Source organism: Lipophrys pholis, assembly GCF_963383615.2.
Source record: "Lipophrys pholis genome assembly, chromosome: 4".
NCBI classification, from domain to species: Eukaryota; Metazoa; Chordata; class Actinopteri; order Blenniiformes; family Blenniidae; genus Lipophrys; species Lipophrys pholis.
The window spans coordinates 16,198,833-16,223,916 of record NC_137637.1 but is presented as its reverse complement, the minus strand read 5'-3'; the positions used below and the strand labels follow the sequence as shown (position 1 = coordinate 16,223,916).

General features: G+C 38.8%; 1 protein-coding gene across 1 annotated transcript in view; it reads left to right on the top strand.

Annotated features, from left to right (window-relative positions):
- Nucleotides 1-25,084, top strand: part of slc2a9l2 (solute carrier family 2 member 9, like 2) — a 114,453-nt gene that overhangs the window by 4,839 nt on the left and 84,530 nt on the right. Inside the window, exons 3-5 of the mRNA XM_080461840.1 lie at nt 9,884-9,985; nt 18,861-19,021; nt 24,580-24,704. Of these exons, the coding sequence (XP_080317966.1) occupies nt 9,884-9,985; nt 18,861-19,021; nt 24,580-24,704 (388 nt within the window). The remainder of the gene's footprint in view (nt 1-9,883; nt 9,986-18,860; nt 19,022-24,579; nt 24,705-25,084) is intronic.

Genomic DNA, 25,084 nt, shown 5'->3' with positions numbered 1-25,084 from the left:
ACACTTCAGAGAACTCAACCACATACCCCCCAATTAATATGATTCTTCTGATGATATCAAAGCCTTGAAAATTTCTTCTTTCTTCTTCCCATAAATGCTGCCAGGCTGGCCGGTGCTACAATCTGCAATATTCATAAATGCATATAATAACAAGCAGGTAGATTCAAATTCTCCAATCTTCTGATATTTTCCAAGGTTCCAAATGCAAGGAACCGTGCAATATGACACTTCAACTTACATGATCATTTATCGAGGTTTTTAAAAAGTGTTTGGTTTGACCGTAGCTCCTTTTAGATTTCTCACAAGAAATCATCAACTAGCACCTCTTTGCAAATACTAAACGAGGCTTTAACGAAGTTTAATCCGAGTCAATCTGTCCTTACTCTGACAGCTCATACGAAGAAATAAAAAAGCTCTAAGTGTACCTGAAGTAAGGTAACCAGTTGAACATATGTTTTGTTCTGGTTTGCCTTGTTTGGTATAGCACATGCATTCCCCTCACTGTGAAAGCTACATTATCTTTATTAGCACATGTCCTCTGTGTGATTCTGCACATGTGACACTTGACTGTGTGCAGAAGTAAAACACAAATTTAGACTGTACAAAGAGAACGCAGGACATTAAAGTGTCAGAGGCTAAATCCAAGGTCTTGCTGATTGTCATTTTATATCCAGCCCACTAGCGACTCTGCTTGGTTTAGCAATCAGTTTATTGGCATTAAATCATTAGTGGCCCTTGAAATAGAAGGAAAATACCCACACCAGTCATTTGCCATTAAAGCACACGCGAAGAAGAGCGATTTCCATTTGTGCTCATAAGCTAATTGCTATACCTCGCTGTGGCCTTGCATTATGATGTGTGACTAATTCTGCTGAGTGGCAAATGCCATCGCACCACTCCCCGACAAGCACCGCAAATGTTTAGATTAGCATGTTTATCTTTCTTTATGCTCTTCATTACACACCTTTGGGATGGTAATGACAAAACAGCTCCATGGTTGGAGGCACAGTAATACACCAATGCAGACTTCAATGTCTTTCTCAGTGTCTGTAGGCTTTAAGCGCACTCTTGGGAAAACATTAACATGGAAAGCAAGTGTAGTAAAAGAGGTGCTGCTACATTTGTATGGTAACACATGCGAATGGGAAAAGACCGTCACTGGGCCAGGACTGTGATGGATCACTTCAACAAATATTGCAACCATACTGTTACACGCACACAAGCAAGCACACGCACACACCAACAGTTTCACCACCCCCTACGTAACACCTTTTCAAGGCTCCTGATACATTTCTGATAAATGTACTCATTGTTGGATAAATATAGACATGCAAAGCAACTTCTCATGTTTTTCCGGCTTCACACTCACTTCTTGCTGATATTTTGAGTTGCTCTGCATGGCATTAACACTTTCTGTCATTTATTAAATTTTTTTTTATCAAAGATCAATATACCTGCTTAAATTAGATTTCATGTACGCTCAGGTCAGAATATGGGAGAGCCTCTTCACAGAGCCTGAGGATATTTGAAAGCACCTCTTTAATTTCCGTTGGATCTCACATCAAATGATGATTGTTTGGTCACCAATAAAAATGAGACTCTAAATTAATTCTACCTTATGTTATCTTCTGTCTCATTACATCTTAGGAGATAATACTTTCGCCCATTCTACATATGTGTCTCAAATTTCAACCCACCAGCAGTATTCTTCTCTAACTCCGCCCTTCGCATGTGTGTAACCAGGTTTGCAGTTTGAAATCCCACGCCTGTTGCTGCTTGAGCGACGCCCCCGATCCCCAATTGCTAAGGTTGTGCCGCAAATCATGCAGATCACATGAACTCCTGTGTCGATCCTGGAAATACTTCATCACCATACAGCCCTGTTGTACATTCACATCGACACAGGAGGAGTCGTGCCAAGTTGGTGTTTGTGCAAAACGTGGCCATAATGACAATGATCATACATCCTTTAAATTGTCAGAGAAGCTTACTGTTTGTTGTTCTCCATCCAATTAATTTCTGTCTTTACCATCTCCCAATAAGGCATTCATCTTCGTGGCTGCCTGTTCCATCTTTTTGAAAGAAAGTTGTTGACCTCAGTTATGGCTCATGCTTGCTCTCGTGGGAATTTCACTCATATTGGTTGCTTGTATTCTTTTTCCTTTACATGTTTAAACAGTTTGCCAATGGTTAGGATTAACCTTAATTAATTAGGTTAATCCTAATCCTGTTAAACCCTGCCAAAATATGCCCCCCCCCCCCCCCCCAAAAAAAAAATTAAGTACATAAATTACAGTGAAAGTATCTTGAAAGACCACAACAGTGCAACCAGCTACCACACTCCAAGTGAAAATTAAACTTTTATTTAACTTACCACTATGCCATTAAGTCATGTTTTGGTAACACAAGAGGGCCAGGGCAAGACTAAATTCTGTATTTTTCAATTGAATCATTACAATTGGACACGGTCTTTACATTAGACAAAATAATGACAAACTGAGCCTCAATCTCATTTTTATTTATTCATTCATTTTGTGAGAAATGTTTTTTCTTTCTTTATCAAAATGATAAATACACCCTGACAAATGTGAACTTATCTGGTATGTTTACTGAAAACTCACAGAAGTTGGCCATTATTGAAGTTTCAATATGACTAGTATTTTTTTTTGCCAAAATAATAATCCCAGCTAATTTCATAAATATTGAAATCATTGTTAATATTCATATTTTATTATATTTAAAGGGTGCTCTCAAAATGAATGACCTTGTACAATGTTTTCAGTTATTTCTAGGAAATACCCTCAGAATGATTTTACAAAGCTTTACACTGGTAAGTGCTCGGTATACAAAGTAAATAGGTTTTCACAGTGAACAGGGACAAGTGGCTCAGTCTAATGTCAGTGATGCTCACCTTGCATTTATTAACCAATGCAGAGGCAATTTGGTTCAGATTTGTTTTCCAAGTGGTTAAACAGGTTGTGTCGACTGACCTCTTTACCTCACTTCGCATGTCGTTTCTAGTTTAACTTGACTTGCTCTGAATCCAAACAATAATAGCTGTAATCTCTCATTCCTCTCTAGAAATTCTGCTCTAATATGTCCCACACTGTTCCAAAATATGCTCAGTAGAACCTGCAGGACCAGGTTCCAAACGCACATAATGTCAGTCCAGCTGCTCAATAAAGCGTTAGCCTTGCGCTCATCCTCTGGTGGCTCACAGCAGGAAGGCTGCGGGTTCAAGTACTGCCTGGGTCCTTTCTGTGTAGGGTTTGCATATTCTGTGTGTGTGTGTGTGGGTTTCCTCCGGGTACTCCGGTTTTCTCCCACAATTCAAAAACATGCATGTGAGGTTAATTGGTGTCCTTGAATTACCCCTAGTTGTGAGCGTGTGTGGTGGTCTGTCTCTCTGTGTTTGTCTTGTGATAGACTGGCGACCTGTCCAGTGTGTATTCTGGCCTCGCCCACAGTAAAAAAAAAAGCTGTAATTGGCTCCAGCGACCTGCGAACCTGAATAGGATAAGAAGATAGATAGATAGATAGAAAGTGGATGGATGATTGATGAGTACTGTTATTAAAACTTTTATTTACTTCAATGGATTTACTTTCAAAATACGACGGTGTGATGAAGCAATTGCTGGAATTTATTTTTCCCTTAACAGCCAACCACGTTGAACTCCATGGCCAGCTTCTTTGACAGGAGGCATTTTGTCATTCTTTGTGTGGCATCATATACACTTGTGCCCCCTACTTCCACCACTACAGCAACCTAAGGATGAGCAAAACGCAAAGAAGAAAAGGATCCTTGTGAGAATTCTTAGCAGACTACCTCAACCTGTAGTCCTCATCTTCACAGTTAAAATCAAAATCCAGCTTCACATGTAGTAATTTTATAATAATGATTGGGTTCACAAGCCTTGCCTGTATAGATTATAGTGGGCCCCAGGTGTATTTCCCAATTCACAACCTATATGTGTGGTACATATTTTTACACTATATTTGATCTATGTAATTGGCTTTTATGGTAATCATTGCATTTGCCAAAGTCTTATTTATTAAGTTTGACCAAGAGAGACCCATGTGTATTTTATCCTTCTTAACTCATATGTGTCACCTTTCTGTATGCAAAAGTTGAACTAATGCAATCAGCCCATATAGTTGTGATCATGTTTACTAACTCATTAAGTCAATGCAATGAAACTAAACATTTTACCTCTTTAATAATAACCATAGCTGAAAAAAAAAATACTGCACATGAGTAATCCCCAAAATGAAAGAGAGGCATAACGGAGTGCTGTACATAAACTCATAAAAACATAAAAATCATAAAACAATCAAAACAAGAGCAAAGTCTCATGCTGAGTCAGAAGCCAAAGATTAAAAATGGATCTTAAGAGCGGTTTTAAATATGGACAATGAATCTCCATGAAGATCTTCTATGATCTTGGAGCAGCAAAAGAAAAAGCTCTGTCCCCCCTGAGCCTCCTCTGAAACCTCCAGGAGCAACTGATCTTGTGTAGGGATGTATCATTTCAGAACGGTAAGACAAAGTAATCTAAAAATGGTAAAAATGGTAAAAAAAAAAACAATGCCAAAGTGAACTGTCAGCCACTGAAAGATGTTAGCAGGCATTGTGTGCTACCTTTTACATACTTTAGTTAAGCGACGAGCAGTCACATTCTTAACCAACAGGAATAAGATTTCCTGAGACCAAACGTGCATTACAGTAATGCAGCCAAGACATGATAAAAACCTGGATTACTCTCTGAGTTACTCAAAGTGTTACTGTGCAAGAACAGGCTCTATGTTTGCCAGCTGCTTAGCTGAACTTTACTGAAGTGCTAATTTGTAAATTGTCTGAATACCCAATATACAAACTGTTCTCTTCAGGTGCAAGGGGTTTTTACAGGAACCAATTAAACCAAACTCTATGCAGTTTATTTGTTTTTGTTAGTTTTTTTTGGGAGGTAAAATGTAAATGGTTTAATGACAATGAGACATAACTGGAGGGTTTGATGGAGAAAGTATCTTTTGTTGTTTAGCTGTGTATGTATTTCGATATATCTGACTGTCATCGGCATAACAATGTAAAGACACTGTTAGATTTGGCTCAGTAGACAATACTGAAGGCAGTAGGTGGAACTGAAGCATATATTTGTTTTAAAAAATGGCAATATCAAAACTCAGTGGAGATCTGGAAAAACCTTTTCTCTGTTTGCATCTAAACAGGGGTATAGTAGGTGGATATTTACTTCAGGATTAGTGATGCTGTGTTTTTTTCAAGGATTCTGATTGGCCATTATGGTTTCATGCTTTTCGTTACACTGCCCCCTACAGGTTTGGAATGCTCATAGTAGCTCTGAACCAGAGGTATATGCAGGTCCGTGTCAATGAAGATTTTTTTGTAAACATAGAGGGGGGAAAAAATCTGTTTTTGTAAAAACCCAGGGAGGTGTAAACGTGGCCACAGACAGACCAGCAACCAAGGCATACAGAATATATCCCAAAGCCACCAGGGGAAGACGATTACACACACAGGTACAGGTGAAAGACATCAGGGCGTGGAGCAGCAATCAGACACAGGGAGCCTGAAACAGAGTCAGAATCGCAAAAAGAACACAAGAGACACAATGTGAAGCGTGACATATACCATGTTTTTAAAAATGGAACTCAAAGAAGTGAACACAAATTTTTTTTTAAACAGAGCCCTCTGCATCCCAAGTAATCCCAGCTTGGCAAAGCCAAGTGCCAGAAGGGTCTGATCCTGGAGCTGAGATGACAGCCCTTGTGGACACAGTTTTTTTTAAATGAAAAACTGCAGAAAGTTATGTGCAGTTCAGAGGGCACTTCTAAAGACCAAGACTACGGATCATTAAGGAAAGAATCAATGATTTTAAATAACACAAGTGATTTGCAATTCAGCGCCCATTCCCACTTGGCACCAGACACACACCGTGTGGGACTTTGTTGTTGGACAGAGTTAGACTCTCATTTTGCAGGAGGCGTTTCCTTTATCTGAAAGTCTGTTTTGAGACTCTGAAATGCTTTTGTGGGGAGTGAAAATACAAACTCTCAGTGCTGCCCATGCACTCTGTTTTTGTGCTTACCTAATTTCAACTGTGTGCACTTGTTTGGTGAAAGGAATTACAGTCATTCCAGGCAACAGTTTGGCAGGAAAGAAAGTTTCCCCTATATGTGTGGAAGTTATTAAATCAGGTTCACTTGCTACCAGAAATCAAGAAAAAAGAGATCCTCTGCTGTCTGTGCAAGGAGCGAAAACCGATGTTCTGGTGTTTCAAGTGAGTGGATTGAAACTCCAACCCTTGTTCTGTGTCATCCTGCTGCCTCTGACCCACAGTCTGACAGTTCCGATTTGTACAAGGGTTGTGATTTGTGTTGTGACAGGCCACAGGCCTTGGTCAGAGTGTTTCCCCGCTCTCCTGCCTGTGTGGTTTGGTTTTGGGTCGATTATGTTAAGTTTAGCCTTTGTTTTCTTTTGTCGGCCATTTTCAATAAATTATTTTATTTACAAGCTGTCCTGTGTCGACCCCCCTTTTTTGTTATGCTCTCCAACAAGCTGGGTATAACAGTGTTCTCATAGTTTCCTTTCTCTCTGAGATTTGGGTATATTGAACATTTTGTACCCAAAATGCTCCGCTTGGCTCAAAGAAACATTACTGGTCATTTCCAGCATTTTTGTGTGTGCAAAACACGGCCCTACCATTATTTGGTTCACTCACCCCTACTTTACACAATTTAGTTGTTTTTCATTCCAAATGAGAACCACTCGAACGTCAGTGGTATTGTCATAGTCAGCGAACCCAAATGATCTGAGAGGCTGTTTTTATCCAATGGAGGACATCAAGGTGACAAAGCACTCTCCAACAGTTCAGAAAAAACAGAGTAGGGCAAAAGATGATACAGGAGAGTAAACTCACGGAAGCTCGAGTAATTTCTCTGGCTGCATGTTTTCGCTGTTAAATACCAAAAAAGGTCTGATATGTGATTTTGAGATAGCTGTCTGTCTTGTCGCCAAATTATCCCAGCAAACCTTCCGTGTGCTCTTTTGAAAAAGCCTCCCAACTGGTGCCATGTCATCGTTCTCGGCTTCATGAGTGGATGACTGACAGCATGGTCAGTCAACCTAGAGCTGAAGTGTGACAAAATGTTATCAGCAGGCTGAAGGGAAAAGAAAAGAAAGGACTCTGATAGCCATCTGGTGAAATCTATGGTGCTGACTTGCTGTGCTTTGCATAATCTGTATGAAAATCGATTTATGAGACTTAATTGGATGTATGGACCTACAACAGCAGTATGCGAGCCTTTGAACAAAATGGCAGACGCGTATGAGCCGCTGTGCTGCAGTTAGTACTTGTTAGGAAATGATTGCTGTCATGTTCACGTGCTTCCACATTTACCCCATTGTACCTCACTATTAATTTAACAATGCAGACATCTCTCCACTTGTCTTGGTGATGTTGGACCTGGTCCAGCTCGCCTACCTCATTGAGTACATCATGGTGTCTTGTGCATCCTTTTCTCTTCTCTAGACAAAAGTCAGAAATGGTAATGTGGTTAACCAAAGGCAGTGTAAAATAATATAGTGCTGATGTGTAAGCAGTTGCTGGTGTTTGGATAAAGGGCAGGATGATGGAGGTGGACACGCATGCCTTGGACAGGATTTTGAACCACAATACACAAGTAACCTTGAATATACACACAGCAAGACGCGATAATATGTAAAAAGAAAGTGAAAACAAATATATTCATATCAACAAACACACTCACCATCCTCTCTTGAGTTTTCCAACAAGACCATAGCTAAGTCAAGGTCATTCTCCATCACGTTGCTCACGAGATGGTTGGACGTTGATGATGATGACTTGGTTTAACCACTGCAAGTTTTTTCTTTATTGGATCCACTCTGGCTATTCTGGTCCTTGATGGTCTGTTAATCACTCTTTCGTTAATCATCTTCTCCTTCAATGTTCACTGTTACCTGTCAGGCCATTTCCTGGCTCGCTCTCGCTCTGTCCAGCTCCCTCTGGATTCAGCCATCCGTCGCAAAGCACCGAAAATGTCTGCACATTATGCTTTTTCCATGGTACTGGTTTGTGTTTAATCATTTCAGTGAATATATAAAGTTCACCTTCCTAGTAACCCTATTTAAAAGTTGGTGTATTGGATTTTTGTGAAGGAGTTGCTGTCAGGTGTCACTCTATAGCCAATTAGTGTTCTGCCGTTTTTAGATGTCACGTGTTTGGCTCAACTCAGCTTGCTGGGAATTCGACCGAGCAGGTACTGAAAAAGTACCTGGTGGCAGATCCTACAAAGTGCGCAGGCAGCCATGAAAGCCGAGTGGAGTCGAGACGATCAGGGTTCAGCAGGTGCTTGTGGAAATGTTACTGGAGGTTCCCTCAGGCTTACCAGATTGGACAGGTTTCCACCCAACTGGGTTTGTTTTAACTAGTTTGACTAGAAAAAAAAAATATGTTGCAGGTTGGTAAAAAATTGGGTCTGCTTTTCACATTAGGGTTTGTTTTTTTTTCTTGATTGAAAGTCCAGAGAATACATTGAGACATTAGTTTCCAATATACTATAAGATTGAAAAATTCATTCAACAAACTACTGTGTCCTTTCACTTATATTAGTTCATTTATATCAAAATCAAATTGAATCTGCTCTTCTGGAAAACATCCTCATTGATTGGTAAATTAAGTTCCACTCTGAAATGCAAGCCAGCAGTGTCACGGGTCTAATACACATCCTCCACACAGTTATGGGTCAATATCTAATATCAATTAAAGAACTTGGATATTATATACAAGAACAGATTCTCAACCATGTGTTGCCAGCCGACAGTCATGAGGGCCTGAATGAATGGATGTGTGCCCTTGAGGAGGAAACTGAAGGCATCATGTAGGCACTGTGGGACATTACATTTTTCTGAAGCACTGCGACGATATCCACTTCAGTGCATACTGCCATCTGGCGGGTACTCTCTGCTGAGTACCCAGTAACAGTGGATCTTCAGGTTTTGAAGCGAAACCTTCTTTGAAATAAATAAATCCTGTACATCGCAAGGCAAATGCTCGAAACACCACGACATGGGACTGAGAAGCACAAAATCATGTCGGTGATGAGAGGACGGGATTGTTATAGAAAATCATCCAGAAGTGGGCTGGATATTAATTACAGCCTGTGATTGCCTACTGTCCTAGGTATTCACGATCAAAAGAGGATGATAACAATGACAACACGGCAACGCAATCATCCCTCTGCTATTTGTTTGTTGGTTTAACGTCTCCATGAGACGCATTCAAATCTTTTAGTTAAAAGAGCACATTTGTGCGTCTCTGTGTATATCTCATTCAATTAATACTCTGCACCATCCTCTGGCTTAAATGTCAACTCGGCACACAGAGTGTGCAATAACGAAGTCGTGTCATGAAATCTGCAAGGCACGCTCGTCCTCTTATGGGAAAAAAGGATTTCAATTAAATGACTGAATGGCCTTTCCTCTTGTGTCACCCAATGACAAACGTTATGATTTTAACCATTCAAATGGTGTGGCTCCCTGCAAAATGTCCTTCATGCTTTTTTGTGTGCTGTAGTGAATTAACTGCCCGTAGGTCTTCACCTTTTCAGTCTGGTTGGGATTTATTCCCTTTTCCCAGCAGCCATCTAATTTAGAAGACCATTTATATCCTGGAAATAGCATTAATTTGTACATAATTGTCATTAATGTACCTCTTTTGCATATTAAAACATGCGGTCTACTTAGTATTCCTGCACGCTACGGAGAGTAGGCACACATCAACGTTAACTGTGTTGTTATCTCTTGTTTCATGAGTAACACTTTTCTTTCTTTGCTTTCTGTCATTAGCAACCAGTCACAGCCTGCCTGTTGAACGCTGCCTTCTTTGGGGCCCTGGGCTCGTCTTTCCTTTACGGCTACAACCTCTCTGTGGTCAATGCGCCTGCTGTGGTGAGTTCAACTGTCAAGTTTCCTCGTAAAGCTTCACGTGAGAATCTGCTGTGGATTTCTCTCCAGCCCTCCATGTGTTTTACACTCCGGCACTTTAATAAAATGACTATTGTATAGGCTGAATAAGAATTTTGTGCTGACGGATACTGAGTTGACTCTCTGATTACCAAAAAGATACTAAATTTATTTATTTTAAAGCCCTAAGTACAGTTTTGCTTCACTTTATATAAACTGTCTTAACACATATTTACTCTTTCATGCACCTCATTAATTTAGAAATAATGCGCATTGTATTAGATTGTACATTCATTCTTGTACCATTTGATTTTATCACACAGGCTGGAACAATTGGATTTGAAAAATGTTATAGTATTGTCTGCTTATCTGTGGTGTAAATCAGAGTCCATAACCTTGGGTATGACAGTAAGTTTGACCACACAATGAATAGAATTGGAGGAGACCACTGCTATTTCTTTTGCCCATAGGCAATGTTTTCCTGTCCGTAATCTGAAGCTTTCAGGAAATAAATTATTGAAGCTCACCATGAACTTCTGGAGCAGTGAAAAAGCTTTGTTTAGCAGTAAATGGAGAATGTACGTATGTGAAGTGTTTTAACTCCATGCGACTACGTGAGCTTTTCTTTGGACATAGCATAGAACGACACTTAGCTCCTTCTCAAGATACTTAAATTATATTCAAAATTTGCTAAAACTTTGTCTCCTTAAAAACCAACAAACAAACAAAAAAAAATCCATTAGAATAAAATGATATCTTTGTATAGCCAACAACATTCAGACAGTTTTCCCAGTAGTTAGAACCAAAGTTGCTCCAACATCTGCTCAACTTGTGTTTGAGGACCACAGAGCCGCCCACAAGGGGGCTTCTGGAGTTACACAACAAATTACTGGAGTATTCTGTGCCAGGCACCAGTAGATTAAAAAAAATAAATCCCTAGAAGTTCTTAGAAAAACAAAGCAATGAAACTTGAATATTTAAAAGAGAACCTAGACTAGATGCTAAGGGCAGCACATTTGGTTGCCCATATGTCCATGGTAATGTTCGTGTTTTGTGGATTGTGCCATGTTTTCTGTGGTTGCAGTGGTGTGCACAAACATATTGAATGATGAAACATATGCGTTCTGACTAGTAAGTGCCTGAAACATTAATCTGTTCAATTTATTTGTATGTTATTCAGCCGCTTAACTTTCATGCAGTTGCCTGCTGGGCTGCTGAAACACTACATAACGTTCCTTTTCCTGGCCGGCAGTATTTGAGCAGTGCTGTGGAAAGTGGAAGAGATGTTCTTCCAAAAAATGAACGTGATGTAGCACAATATCCATAGAGAAATTGAAAACAATGTAGCATGTAAGCTACAAACAGTCATATTAACATTATCTAAAGCAATAAAGCAATCTCAACTGGTGCTCGTGGTGGACGTCACATTCAGGCCAGTTTGACAGTGTTTACCCACAGATTTGAGAAGATAATGCAGCTCATTCCTACAATGAACTCACAAGATATTATTCGATTGACCTTATTTGAAGGTGAAGGCTTGAGGAAGTTGATGGATCGTGTCGAGCAAAATAACGACCTTCAGAGAACTGCATGGAGAAACAGAGCCTCGTCATATACTGAATATTGTTGAAGATTGTGATTACAGGCTGTAAAGACTCTCAGTGGACACACTCTATTTCTGGGGACATTGTCTAAAATTGTGACAAATCATGCAAAATATCGAGCATTTTGTGAACATTTTTCCACATTTAAGCTTGTCAACTTGTCTCAATTAAAAGTTTCCCTTGGTCAACAAACATATTCGTCACCAGGAACTAACCATCAGTAGCTTTAGGTCGTAAGTGATACAACCAGGACAAAGAATATCAGTTTTTAATAGATGACTGAAAGAAACTATTGCCACGATTACTTGTGTTTCCTCTACGAGGTGCACACTGTACACCCGCCTTAAAAGTTATGTAATTCTCATTTTTGTTGTTTTGCTTTTGTACAAATTAGGTTTTGGTGTTAAATTATTTTTTACTTTTCTTTTAATTACACATTAAAATTCATCAGCAGGAGGGGCAAATGTGATTAGTGCATATGAATTCACCGAACAGACACAATACACGGCCTCCTGTCAAGATAAAGGCAGCTTTTCGTGCACCAGTCGTGTTTAAATGGCGCCAGTTCTGGGCTGAGAAAACAGCATCTCCAGCGGTCATTTTGTGACCTTGTGTGTGTTTAATGGTAATTAGATTCCCCACGGGTCATTAAATTGGTATTCAAACGTTACAGCTCTCAGCTCTGCAGCTACTGATATTGGTAAATATTGGTGAAGACACACAAAGTGGACTCTAACTGTTGCTGATAGAAAAAGAAACTGCAGGACGGGTCTGTGGCCACGGCAGCAGTGGGTGGACCTCCACCTGAGGTTCAGGCACAGGTCTGAACAAACTGCAGGTAGAAAGATAACGCTTGTTGTTCTCTTATTGAACACTTTCTCTCCTGCTTGTTCGAGGCAATAACTATGCTTGTTAAGGCCATGACATTATCTGTTGTCCTTTCTGTATTGTTTCTTTCCGTGATAAAGCACCTGAGAACAGGTGTTTGTGATGAGTGTTTCTCTACAAGCCAACACTACATACATCTGCTGCCCGTGTCTAATTGCATACACCACCATTGCAGCACAAGTCCAATAAACAAACTATATCTACAATACTGCACTACATGCTGGGCTTGCATGAGAATTGTCACGGTCGTGCTGGATGAATGTAATGCTGAAGTCACGGTATCCTTACAAATACACCTGTCATATCAGAACAATAACTTGTTTGCAGGGTCCCAATACAGCGTTCCATCCATCTTCTGCACTGATTTACCTCAATCAAACAATAAGAATCACTTTGCTTTAAATATGTCACAATATATCGTAACCTTCAATAATTATTGTCCTTTTTTTTCTCCATTTTTTTCTATTTTCCCTATCTCAATGTAGAATAAAAGCACACCGCCACGTTCTACGCCTAATTTGACATATTATCATGAAAACACATTTATATTCAGAGTCTAAAATCAGTCATAGAGTGTGAAATTGCAGCCATAAAGTATTAGATGACAGAATCTATCCATCCATCTGCTTTATCTAGAGTTCTGGGGCCACTGAAGCTGATACAAACTAAATAAAAGAGAAGGAGGTTACACCCCGGACAGGTCACCAGTCCACCACGGTGCAAACACAGAGAGACACACTCCAACCCACAGGCAATTTATTGACATCTAATAACATCATGTGCATGTTTTTGGAATATGGGATGAAAATGGCACGCTTAGGGATAACATACAAACACGCCCCGGCCAGATTCATGTCCATGACAGCGACAGTATATTATGTTTTTCTTAAGGTTTTTAATTATTTTTCAAATTGGTGTCATATTAGTAAATACATATTGGTTCAGTTCAACATATAAACTTGTTAGAATAAAAACCCAAACATTTTGACATTATATAATCATTATTTAAACATTTTGGTGCAATGCAGGTGAAATTCATCATGGTGTGTTTGAATGCAGTAAAAGTGAAAAACTTGGTATACAATCACACTTTAGGTTTACAAATTGAGTAAAAATGTATTCTAATATAGGCAGGTAAGCCGAATGACTGCAAACCTTCCAACTCTTTCTTCAATCCTGTATTTTATTTCTAACCTTGATGTGTGGAGTTAGTCACACTCATTTCAAATGGATCAGAGTCTTTCGTTCAGTAAATGCTGATATTTAATATAACAACAGTTTCAGATGTTGCTTTAACACCAATAACTGAAACACCTGGTTTGATAAGGGGTAACATTTTCTCTAGTTCCACATGAAATAGAAATGTACAAATAATTGTTCGTGATCCAAGGGACTTGAAACTAATGTAATGTAGGAATAAAGTAACAAAGAAACATGCAGACAACCACTGCACTTTCTGGTTTAGTAGCCACATTTTGTTTGTGTTAGAGACAAACCAAATGACTGTAAAATAAATGTGAGTTTTTATTCTAATTGCTTTCCACCCACAAAAAAAAACATTAGTGTATAACTGTTGTATAATTTCAATATCTGACTCAAGGTTGTGGTTGAATATCACCACAGCCTCCGGGACCTATATTGTCAAATGTTATATTTATGTGAAGATCACACTGCGCTGCCTTAAAACCTTTATTTTTCCACTGTAAGATAATTTGACAGTTCTGTTAAAAGCTGCTGCCTTCAACTTGAAACTAATAATATCTGCCTTCATGCCCTGAACTCTGATACAGCCATGCAAAACCCTTTGCGTCACCGTATCGTCAAAACACTCATGACAGAACAATGTGGTCACAGCACAGTGGGATTCTTTTTTAATTGGATCCTGGATGTACGAGCTGAAAAAACAAAGACGTCATGAGGTGAATTAGCTTCCATGACGGCAGCTCCATATAATGAGTTATTGTCTGATCTTGAAGATCAGTGGACTGTTCATATGCTTTGAGGCGACGGCAAAGAAATGAATTGTCTTTTTCCGATGGTTGTTTGCTTTTTATGTACAGTCGGAGGTAACAATAGTGTGAGAAAGATACAAGCATAGTGTACATGGCCTCCAGTAAAATTCTGCCCTGTGGTCAGACTCACCGAAGTCCTCGAACATGAATTGGAGTGCTAATATGTCCCCACTGGCAGCCACGGCCCCTAATTCCTAACTCTTCTGCAACTGTTGGTCATGTGCCAGTTTAGGACTGCGTTCATGCAAATACGAAATGGGAAAGTCACCAGTTGGGGAAGTTCCATTTCCTTGTTCACAGCGTTCACATGACTGTACATGACAAACAACATGGCCGCCGCTTGCAGTGCAGTCCACAAGCAAAACAAGCAAACAAACAAACACGTTTTTCATCACAAACATCAACTCAGAGGGGAGTGAAATGTAGTTCAAGAAGTATTTACTTATTTCCAATTTATTTCCACACTGCATTTATACAAATTTCATGCATACCTTTGTCTTCCTGTAATGCTTGAGACAAACTGGCAAGTCTGTTTCACTGAGGCGGTTTGAGTGATTGTTGAAATGAACGTCTCCGAGAATGAACATAGATAAGATAAAAGTAGTTCACTTGTGGTTCCCCGTTGGGTGACATCGGTCAGAGCCTCCACTGGGAGCTCTTTGGAACGTCCTATATCCAATGTGGGAAGCTCCCATTTTGACTGAGTTCCAACTGGGAAATGGGACATTTCCCACCTCCCAGTGACTCACAAATTCTCCATAAACATGTGTTGAGCCATATCTAACTGTTTCCTCCTATACATAGCCTCTTCCCCACCAGGAAGACAATCTCATTATTAATGCAATGCTGCTTTTTTCTCTACCACCGTGGGGTGGTAAGGCTCCAGCTATCTTCACACAACTCGCATAAAATTAAACAGGAAGTAATGTCCCTCCTTTGCATCTTCTTTCCCATCCTGCCAAATTGGTGCGATCATTCAGGGGCTTTCTGTATTTCTTCAAAATCTTTTTTCAACTGTGAGAGAATGAGGGAAAAAGACGGACACGCCATCCTGGTGGGGGTCTATTACAGAGAAAACGACACAACACGGAGGGTTCTGAAGCAAATGTAATACTTGCTACATTTTACAGGCTTCATCAACCTATTTATTAACAGTGCACCAAGAGTGGAGTTGTTTTTATGCCGTTTATATGAGCGTCAACATGGACTTATCCTAATGCACTGGAGCATTAAAAAGGCATTCCCATTGAATTCTAATAAAAGTGCAGCACTAAAGACTGCAAACAATATATACATGATTAGACGGCAGACTGTTTGAGCTGTTTTGGTCTCCCACAGAATGAAGAATGCTTTTCCTTCGTAAGTGAATGGAACACAGCCATGAGGCCATGCTGGTTAAAACTCGGCATGTCTCCTGAAGAAATCCAATTTACCCCACTAAATACATATCTTCTCAAAAAGTAATTTGCACAGCCTTGAATACATTTCAAATAACATTTTTACAAGCTCCCATGTGCGTGGCTGCAAACAGGGAAATTATTGCTATAAGAGCAAGTGCAGTCGAATGAAAGGAACGATCTTCAGAAGAGGTGAAAAATTCCCACACCTACTTATACTCGTCATACTTCAGAGGTGTTTCAGTAACCAGCTTGTTGCCGGGGGATGAGATTCATCATACCATGCTTTTGTTTATGCATTTGGAGTTAGTCACACGAAGTAAGGTTCAGGAAGAAAGAGGGGGAATATCTCCACTATACCCAGACTGTGAAAACATTTAGCAGAGACGTGATTATATTTGGAAACTTCCACATCGCTCCAAAACAATTAAATAAATAAAGTTAAAATATTCACTTCTTCTTCTGGCAGGATATTTTTTACTTTCATTCGGTGCACACGATTAAAGCTCCTGATCTAAAACTATAAGGAAAGAACAGAAATATTACCTAAACTAGGGAGTGCGTTTCAAATGACTTTCAAATGCATTTAAGACGACATATTTAGGATAGCATACTAATCCCAAGTAATGCAATATGTTGAATGATTGCAGAATTATAAAATACTTAATAGCAGGCTTTTCCACTGTTTTTACCTCTCAAGGCTCCTCCGCTTACGTGCGAAAGAGGAAGCAGACGTTCAACAAAAGAAGAGCATTCATATCATATCAATGAACATTTTTCCAGGTCTCTAGATTGTATCAGTTCTTTATTATGGGCTTCATACCATGGACTGATCTAATCTTGACAACATAACAGCAAGCAAAGTCTCAGCCTTCCCTAGTGATGACCGGCGCTCCCTCAGAAAAGCCATTGAGCCCAGGTGAGGAGCTGCTGGTGTGTGAGATGTGGCAACAAATAAATTGAGACAGTGATTTGTCCTTCTAAAGCTATATATAGGGAAGGCTTTTTTTTCAGTTGTTGTCCAATTTTAAAGATCTTACATAGTTTTTATTAACTGATTATTGAAAGTCACCTATAAAAGAAATGACTTTTTTTTGGGTCATCTTACCCAAAAGATTATCTTCTGGCTCATCTTTAAACGAAGCACTTGGTGGAATCTTTCCCAGTGTTTCAGTGGGTCATTCAAGTAGTTAGAATTAGTTAGTTGACTTTGTTAAAAAGTTTGAATGCAGCTCAGGATGAAATGTTTTAAGGAGTTTGGAGTGAAACCCTTATAGACTTCATCTTGAGGTGCGCCTCAGTGAGTAATGAATCAAGATGTTTGGTCACTGTTTCCATGAATTTTCTGATTCGCAGTCAAGGTTGGGAGGAAGGTTGATTGAAACACTGCAAAAATCAATATACCGGTAGTCTGTGACATCTTACTTTGTTGGACAATAATACGTATGGATAAAAGGAAAGACTAAGAATCACGGCACACAAGGAAATTCTTGTTTCGCATGTTTTCCATCCACAGCGAGGACCCCTTTACTGTCACTTCAATGTGTTTGACGCTTTGCAAGTAATTTGAAACGCTGAATTCACTGACCCACTTTATTCTCTAGGGTCAGCAGACAGCATTTAAAGCCGTCAATATGTCTAAATCCAATTATTTCAGTGTCTAACAGTGACGAAATGCATTCTGTGTTTCGGAGTACAGATGGATGAAAACGTGTCTCAACAGCAAGTCAACTTGCAGTGTGTCCTTGACTAGATTATATGCTGGATGCCGTTCCAGGTGCAACTGTTTTTTTTTTGTTTGTTTTTTAACTTTGGGACTCATTGGATCAATTAATCATACGAATTATATGTCTCTCACTTCAGTTTGCCATAATATTGCTTCGGATTAATCAAAGCTGAATTTACAAAAACAAAATGATTACATATTTGCTATATGTGTTGTTTAGATTACAAGCTACCAGTATCCAAGGAATGAGTTGAATGTAAAGCTTGAAATTGGTCAGAAATGCTTGTAAATTGTATCCCTGAATGAAGAGTACACAACAGGAAAAGCCCCGTCCACATATAATGACACCTTAACCTAAACTCCTACAAGTCAAACAGGAGAGAAGAGGATGTCCAACTGCTTAATCTTGCTTGTTGCACAACGCTCAATCAAAATATTACAAAGAAAAGGAAGCAGTAAGCTATTAAACAAGAACTCATTTATATCATTTTTCCTGTTAAACAAATAAATTCAACCACCACAACAACATATCTCTGTACAAAATGAATGACCTGGATGATGACATACGCAAAGTTCAGCACATTGAATTGTGGTTGCCAGGGTTCAGTTCTACACGTTTGTTTTTTTTAAATAGATAATATAACATAATCGCTGTACTTTCTACTGTCTGCTGTTAGCCTACCTTAACATAGCAATTTTTGACTAATTTCAAATTGTGGAAATCATTTTCCCTGTTGTGAAATAAAATAAACCACTGCACTTAAATATTTTAATCCCCTTTTTATCTATTTTTATATTATTTTATCTGGTTTCCCCGGGATACTGGGTCTACTGAAGATAAGAATATGTTATCAGATGGAGAGATGATGATAGACATGAAAGAACAAATCTCTAGGTCACTCCAGGTATAATCCATTTTTGTGCTAAAATAAGCTTTAATTAGTAAACAGGTTTGAGATGCACAGAAATTACTGTAAGTACCATGCTGACTTAAATGCGTGATTACATGTTTTCATTTTGATTTTCTTTTCAATAACCCTCAAATTAAACATTACCAGATTTTAGATGCTCTTTGGTAAATTCCGGTTATTTTTGAATGACCTATATGAATACATTTGACTTGACTTTGCCATCATTCAATCAAATTTTTTCATTATTGCTGATATGGATCATATACATTTACCTATATGGATAGGACACTTTTTATGGATGTTTCTCTGTCTTGTGTTGCAGTACATAAAAGCTTTCTACAATAAGACCTGGATTGAACGATATGGGGAACCCATATCACCAGAGACAGCCACCGTCCTCTGGTCCATCACAGTCTCCATATTCTCTATTGGAGGCCTTCTTGGAACATTGACTGTCTCTGTAATAATCAAAGCACTGGGGAGGTGAGTAGACTTGTGCATGCTTGTATAAACATATGCCTCTTACAATAGTACTTTCCTTGGGACACCAGCCGGCCAACTACAAAGGGAAGTCTGGTTTCAAATATCACAAAACGTCCTTTCATTAAGATAGAATATATTACAATAATGCTTTTGCACAGATTCAACTTAGATAATGAGATTAAATGTTTCGATCTGAGGGAGGCGCTGCCCAAGTTTCTAAAGCCCATCTCACATTGACCTGAGTACATTTCAAAAAGCTCCACCGTTCCCACAAAGTAATAATTGTAAGCTGAAGACGGTTACAAGAATTTGATTCAATAGTCACGATCAATTTTGAGATAAGGGTTCCTAGTTTAGGTTTTCAAGGTTTGTATTAAAACCTATGGAAGAGAAGGGGACTATCGCTTTACACACCTCATATTGATATAAACGCAAGATTTGACATCACACCTTTTTCTCTTTTTAGGCATCTGATTTATGGTTTTAACTTTATTGTATATATAAAAAACTTCTTTTTTATTGTATCCATCACTCACATATGTATTTTACACATATTCCCGGTGTGTGCAGTGATAATAGGTGAGAGTGATTGGAGCATTTTCTTTGTAAATATCCCTTTATATAATGAAACGTATTTAAGTATTGATGAGTGTTCCCTAAAGGGTTAAATGATCAATAAAACAACAATATCTTACCAAATAGAACTAAAACACAGTATATTAAAAAAGCAATGAAATGTTCTGTACTGTGCAAATTATGTAGGCTCTAAAAGTAAAGTGTGGGTGGCATTCTGAGTGGCGTGAAGTCATCACTGATTGATTTGACTCAAAATGTCAAAGAAGCCGAATTTACATAAATATTTGGTATGACCTTTGTCGGCTTTAAAATGCTCCCCCATATAATCGCAGGCAGACTTTGGGCGTCTATGGGGGCCTTGCCAAATGTTGCTCTGTGGTCTTCCCATGTCTGAGGATTTCCACAGGCACTTGTGCTTGCTCATGTGGATTTGTTGGGTTTCTCCCTGTATTGAATTGAATATCTCTTCTTTGCACGGTGTGTTTGAGTTGTTTTACTCGAAGCGATTCAAAACAAACAATTATGCCAAAAAGGTTTTGCTTTTTAGGAAGTATAGTCATTTGACTCTCCCAAAAGTATGATGAGGGACAGAAAAATTAAACATTTCCAGCCCAACATCTTACTCAATCCTATAACATGAACGTCAATAAAGTGAAACTTCTAAAAGACAGCTGGAAGCTCGTCGAACTGAATTCTTATATATAATATAAATTATTTAATGAGTTTATGAGTGGTTTTCTTCTTTTAAAGCAGAAGTGAATTTGATATCACGGCAAAGTCTTTGAAAAAACCACCCCCAACTTTTATAATTAGACCTCATCTTGAGAAAGTTAAATATTCAAATCCATTTTGTAGTACTTCAATGGAAGACCGGAATCAGCAAAAACAGGCCAAGGGCCCACATTGTCCATTGATGTCTTGTTGAATAAATTGTGCTTTAGTAGTAAGCCCGAACTTTTACTTTCCCTGACTTGTTGCTGAACATTACTCACAAATGCTGTGGTGAAGATTAATTTTCATCCATAAGAAATACCACAAATGCATTTTTCCATTGCTTGGCAGACACTGAAATCCTGAGCTTAGGAGACAGTGCTCCGGTATAACAGTCTGCACACTTTCTGAGGTTGTTTACTTTGTCAGACTCCTCTTTCTCACTTCACTTTATTACTTTCCATACCTTATGCACTTTCTTGCTCCTCTCTTTGACACACTCTCTATATCACTGTCCGTGAACACTGGCTCAGAGCAGACAAAGTCGGAGCTCACAGGGTATTATGGGCTTGCTATTATACGGCACAGTAAAAATGTGGGGACTTTTCTCTAAAGAGCTTCCTGTGAAGGTTGCTATGGATTTGCTATATCTACTCCCACTACAGTACAACTGCAGCGCTGTACATAGGTTGATTAATATTTGAAACATGTCACTCTGTTAATATTAGTTGTCATTACAGAGGTAAAGTAAAAGAAAAAGAAGTTGCCCACATATAATCAGAATAGTATATGCTCAGTTTTGTTAAAACTGCATTCATTAGAAAAGGATGCATTTATATTTCTTTTGGTTTGAAAGCACATGAGCTTCATGACCTTCCAGCCTCCAGTGATTATATAAAGTGAAAGAAAAGAGTAGTAATAGGAGTTTGTTCTTAAAGCGGGTGAACACATCCCTCTGTGTTTTTGTGTGTGTGTGTGTCAAAATAAAATCCAGTTCCTGAGCAATAAATTTGGCTCCATCCTCCCTGTTTGCTCATGTCGGTTCTGTATTTTGGTGTGTTATTTTTCACCCGGCCATACTGTTCCTTGTTTGTTGTAGTTTGTGTACTTGCATTGGCTGGTATTGCCACAAATCCCCAGACCGTCTAACACTATTTTGGAAAGTGTTCAGAGAAGACTAACTATGAATACAGATTTGCATAGTTTTAGTTCAAGTCTGATAACAGTTTAGAGGTTGTTTCATAATGTTGATTTCTTTTCTGTCTCTAGCCAAACCTGCTGAGTCACTTTTGTCCCTTCCATATTCCTTTCTGAAAAGTTCCAAAAGCATTATTGTGCATACAGAGTTTCTTCAGAGTGATAATTGTACCTCCACAGCAAGGCTGATTGGGCAAAATATCTGATGTTAACGGTACAGATTCGTCCAAGGGGGACGGGCCATTGATTACCATATTTCTTCTTCAGTCACCATTGATGGTGACTGAAGAACAAATAAGACAATACAAGAATCAGTAAACAAGAACAACTAAAAAACAAAGAAGTGCAGCTTAAAGAGCCAGTGTCTAAATCATCTGATCTTCTTTTTATTATTGTAATTTTATTGTGGTTTTAATGTAAAAGCACTTTGTTACAATGTTTAAAGATGTGCTATACAAATAAAGTTATTATTATTAATCTCCACCTTTTTTATTGCCTAACTATTCAAAAATAATCTCCAAGGAACTGATCCGGCACAGCAACGATCACAATACTGTGAGTATTTGCAATTCATTACTTCCACTACTGCAGAAACAGTAGTAGGCAAAGCCTTATTTAAACCTTTTAGTTATCATGTCGCTTCTATTTCAATAGAGTTGGCATAACAGTCCATTTCACTTGTAATCAGTAGTGTGACCATATTTGGTTACTGCTTCATTTAACAGGAATGACTCATTTACAATCAACGCAGACTTGAAAGAAAGCATGAAACTCATGCTTTGTTTTTGTCCCTTGGCCTAGGAAAAAGGAGTTTTACTTCCAGAACCAGAACTGCTACTGCAGACTACCGTGTCTCAGAGGCGTATACTCGCCATTAAGTTGGACTTGTTCCAGGTGGGCTGGACTCCACAGCAGTTGTACCTTGTCATAAGTCAGCAAGATTGTATAACAGCCTACACAAATCCACTTAGAAATATATCTAATATTAATCTGAAAAAGAATATGTGTGATTCTGGTCAGTTTTACCCTTTTCCCATAGTTTTTTACCAAAAATAATAATGAAGTTCATCTTTTGACTTTTGTCTCATTAAAGAAGTCTTGGGTAAAAATTGACCTCAAAAAGGTTTCCAAAAAGGTTGCAAGCGTTGAGATTTCCCTCTTTAAACCATTAAAAAAAGAGAGTTGACGTTAAAATGAGTTTGGAGACATGTGCCAGATATGTCAGAAGACGTGAATTGCTTCTGTGAGTGCAAATGGTTTGACAACTTGTTCTGCTCGATAAGATCCAATCTCACTGTCAAAGTTTCATCGTAGTCTTTTTTTCCTCACCGTGTTTTGCCGAACTGTAAGTCCCTCTCCCCTTCTAGACCACTCTCGGGTACTGACAAAATCACCTCTGTGCTCTGAAATGATACACTTTCAAAAGAATCTATTATCCACTAATGATGAGGATGTCACTCTCAGAGCAGAGGGAGACTTATGAAGCTTTCATTCTGAGTCACTTGAGACAATTAAGATGCCCTCAAGAGTCACCTTGGGTTTTTCTTGTGATCCTCGCTATGTTGATTAATTTGAAAGCTATTATTCACCCACCCTCCATTCTTCCTACAAGACATCTGTGGGCCAGCTGGTAGTTTTTGCAGCCTCGGAAAGGTTGAAATCCACATGTCTGGGAGAAGAGATGAATATATATCAGTAGAGGAGGACACACAGGCCAGTAAAACATGAAAAGAAAAAGTAAGAGTGACCAAGAGGTTTATTAAAAGTTTCACAGGGAAGCAAATGTTTTGGTTTTATTTGTGATCTCCGGACGTTTCATCGCTGCAACCTTTTCCATAGAGGATATGAAGAGAGACTACTGAGTGAAAGCACTTAAGTTTTTGTTTTCAAATCAAATCAAATCAAACTTTATTTTGTACAGCACTTTCCATACAATTGTTGGAGCACAAAGTGCTTCACATACTTTAATTCTGATTGTTTTAAGCACAACGAGATGAGTGTTTGTCTCTATAACAAAAGCAGACAGGCAAGATTGTGCTGCTGCTGTGGCATTGGGTCATTGATTGGTTTTAAAATAGTGAGGAGGCCATCATTTCAGCTTGGACCTGCTCTTGAGACAGCCTCAAGTCTCAAGTGTGTTATTGTACAGTAGCTTTCTCACTGCAGCAGTGCCAGCTACAAAAAAACCCCAAAAAAGAAATAATTGAGCCCTCCCAGGAATCAGTAAATCCACTCCTTTTAGCCATACAATAGTTACAGCAATGAACACACAAAATGTTGTTTTTTTAAAATAATTTTTACTATTTGTATTTGTGGAGGCCAAACACATGAAGAAATAACTGACATATTTTTTTTTCATTTGTGTCGTCAACCAGTGAGTGGTGTTACTGTATTGATGTGCTCCTCATCTATGTATTATCCTCTCACCCGTGCTGATATTCACTACTCATGCAACATTGCTTTTTTTTGGCCCATCGGTATAGAAATGGAATGAATCTGAATTTCTCTGAGCATAATGATCCAGTAACCATCGTGAATAACAGTACACTTTCAAAGTGATTGGTATTTAACTACAGATAAAAAAAACTAAAATAAAAACAAAACACCAAAAAGAACATTTAGGATAAAGTGTCCCTGGGTCTCTGTTTCTCATCTTCAAGAGTTAACAAGTGATCAGTCAGCAAACATAATAAATGGCACGTCTGTAACGTTTTAAATGGCGAATTGAGGCAATTTTCACTTTAAAGTGAAACTAAGTGTGTGACTGTGTTGAACTGATCCTGTGTATGGAAGATTGGAAATGATCAGTCTGACATGTACTGTATCTCCCCCTTAAGAGAACCGTTTGCTTCTGCTCTGCTGCACGGCAGAAATGTTCTCATCCACTCCTTTTTTCTTCTTTTTCTTAAAAAGATGCAGCCAGAAAACACTCAGGCCCTTTTATTCTTAATAGATATTTAATGTCTTGGGTCCACTTCTTGTTTCATGGTTGAAATGCTTTGACAGCGTGTCTCTCTGGTTGTTCAGTTGAGTGTTCACACCTATTTCTAAGCACTCGCCCTTGTTGATTTCAGAAAGGGAACCTTGTTGCTAAATAACAGCTTCGCTGTCATCGCTGCTCTGCTGCTGTCGTTGGGGGAAATGTCCAGATCTTTTGAGATGCTCATCATTGGCAGACTCGTTATGGGAGTGGACTCTGGTGAGTGGGATTTTAAAAAAAAACATTATTTTTTTTTACAATTTTAGAGGAAATTGTTTCCCGACTAAGCAGTGATCAGTGTGCCGAAGTTCACTTGGAGCAGACAATAATAGGAAAAAAAAAATAATGATAGGTTTAAATAATTGTAGTGAAAAAGTCCCAGAGGGGAGGGAATGGACTGTTCATGATGTGCTCTGCCACCCTCGCCACTGTGCTGCACAACTGATAATCTGACAATATGGAAGAATCTGACATATTTAAACCTTGAAACTCAGATAAACTGTTCTACATTTAAAAAAACAAAACAAAAAGTAAAAACCTGAGTTTTGGTGCCTGAGTTAATCAAGGCAATGTCAAAGCTATGCCAATTTCCTCTAACA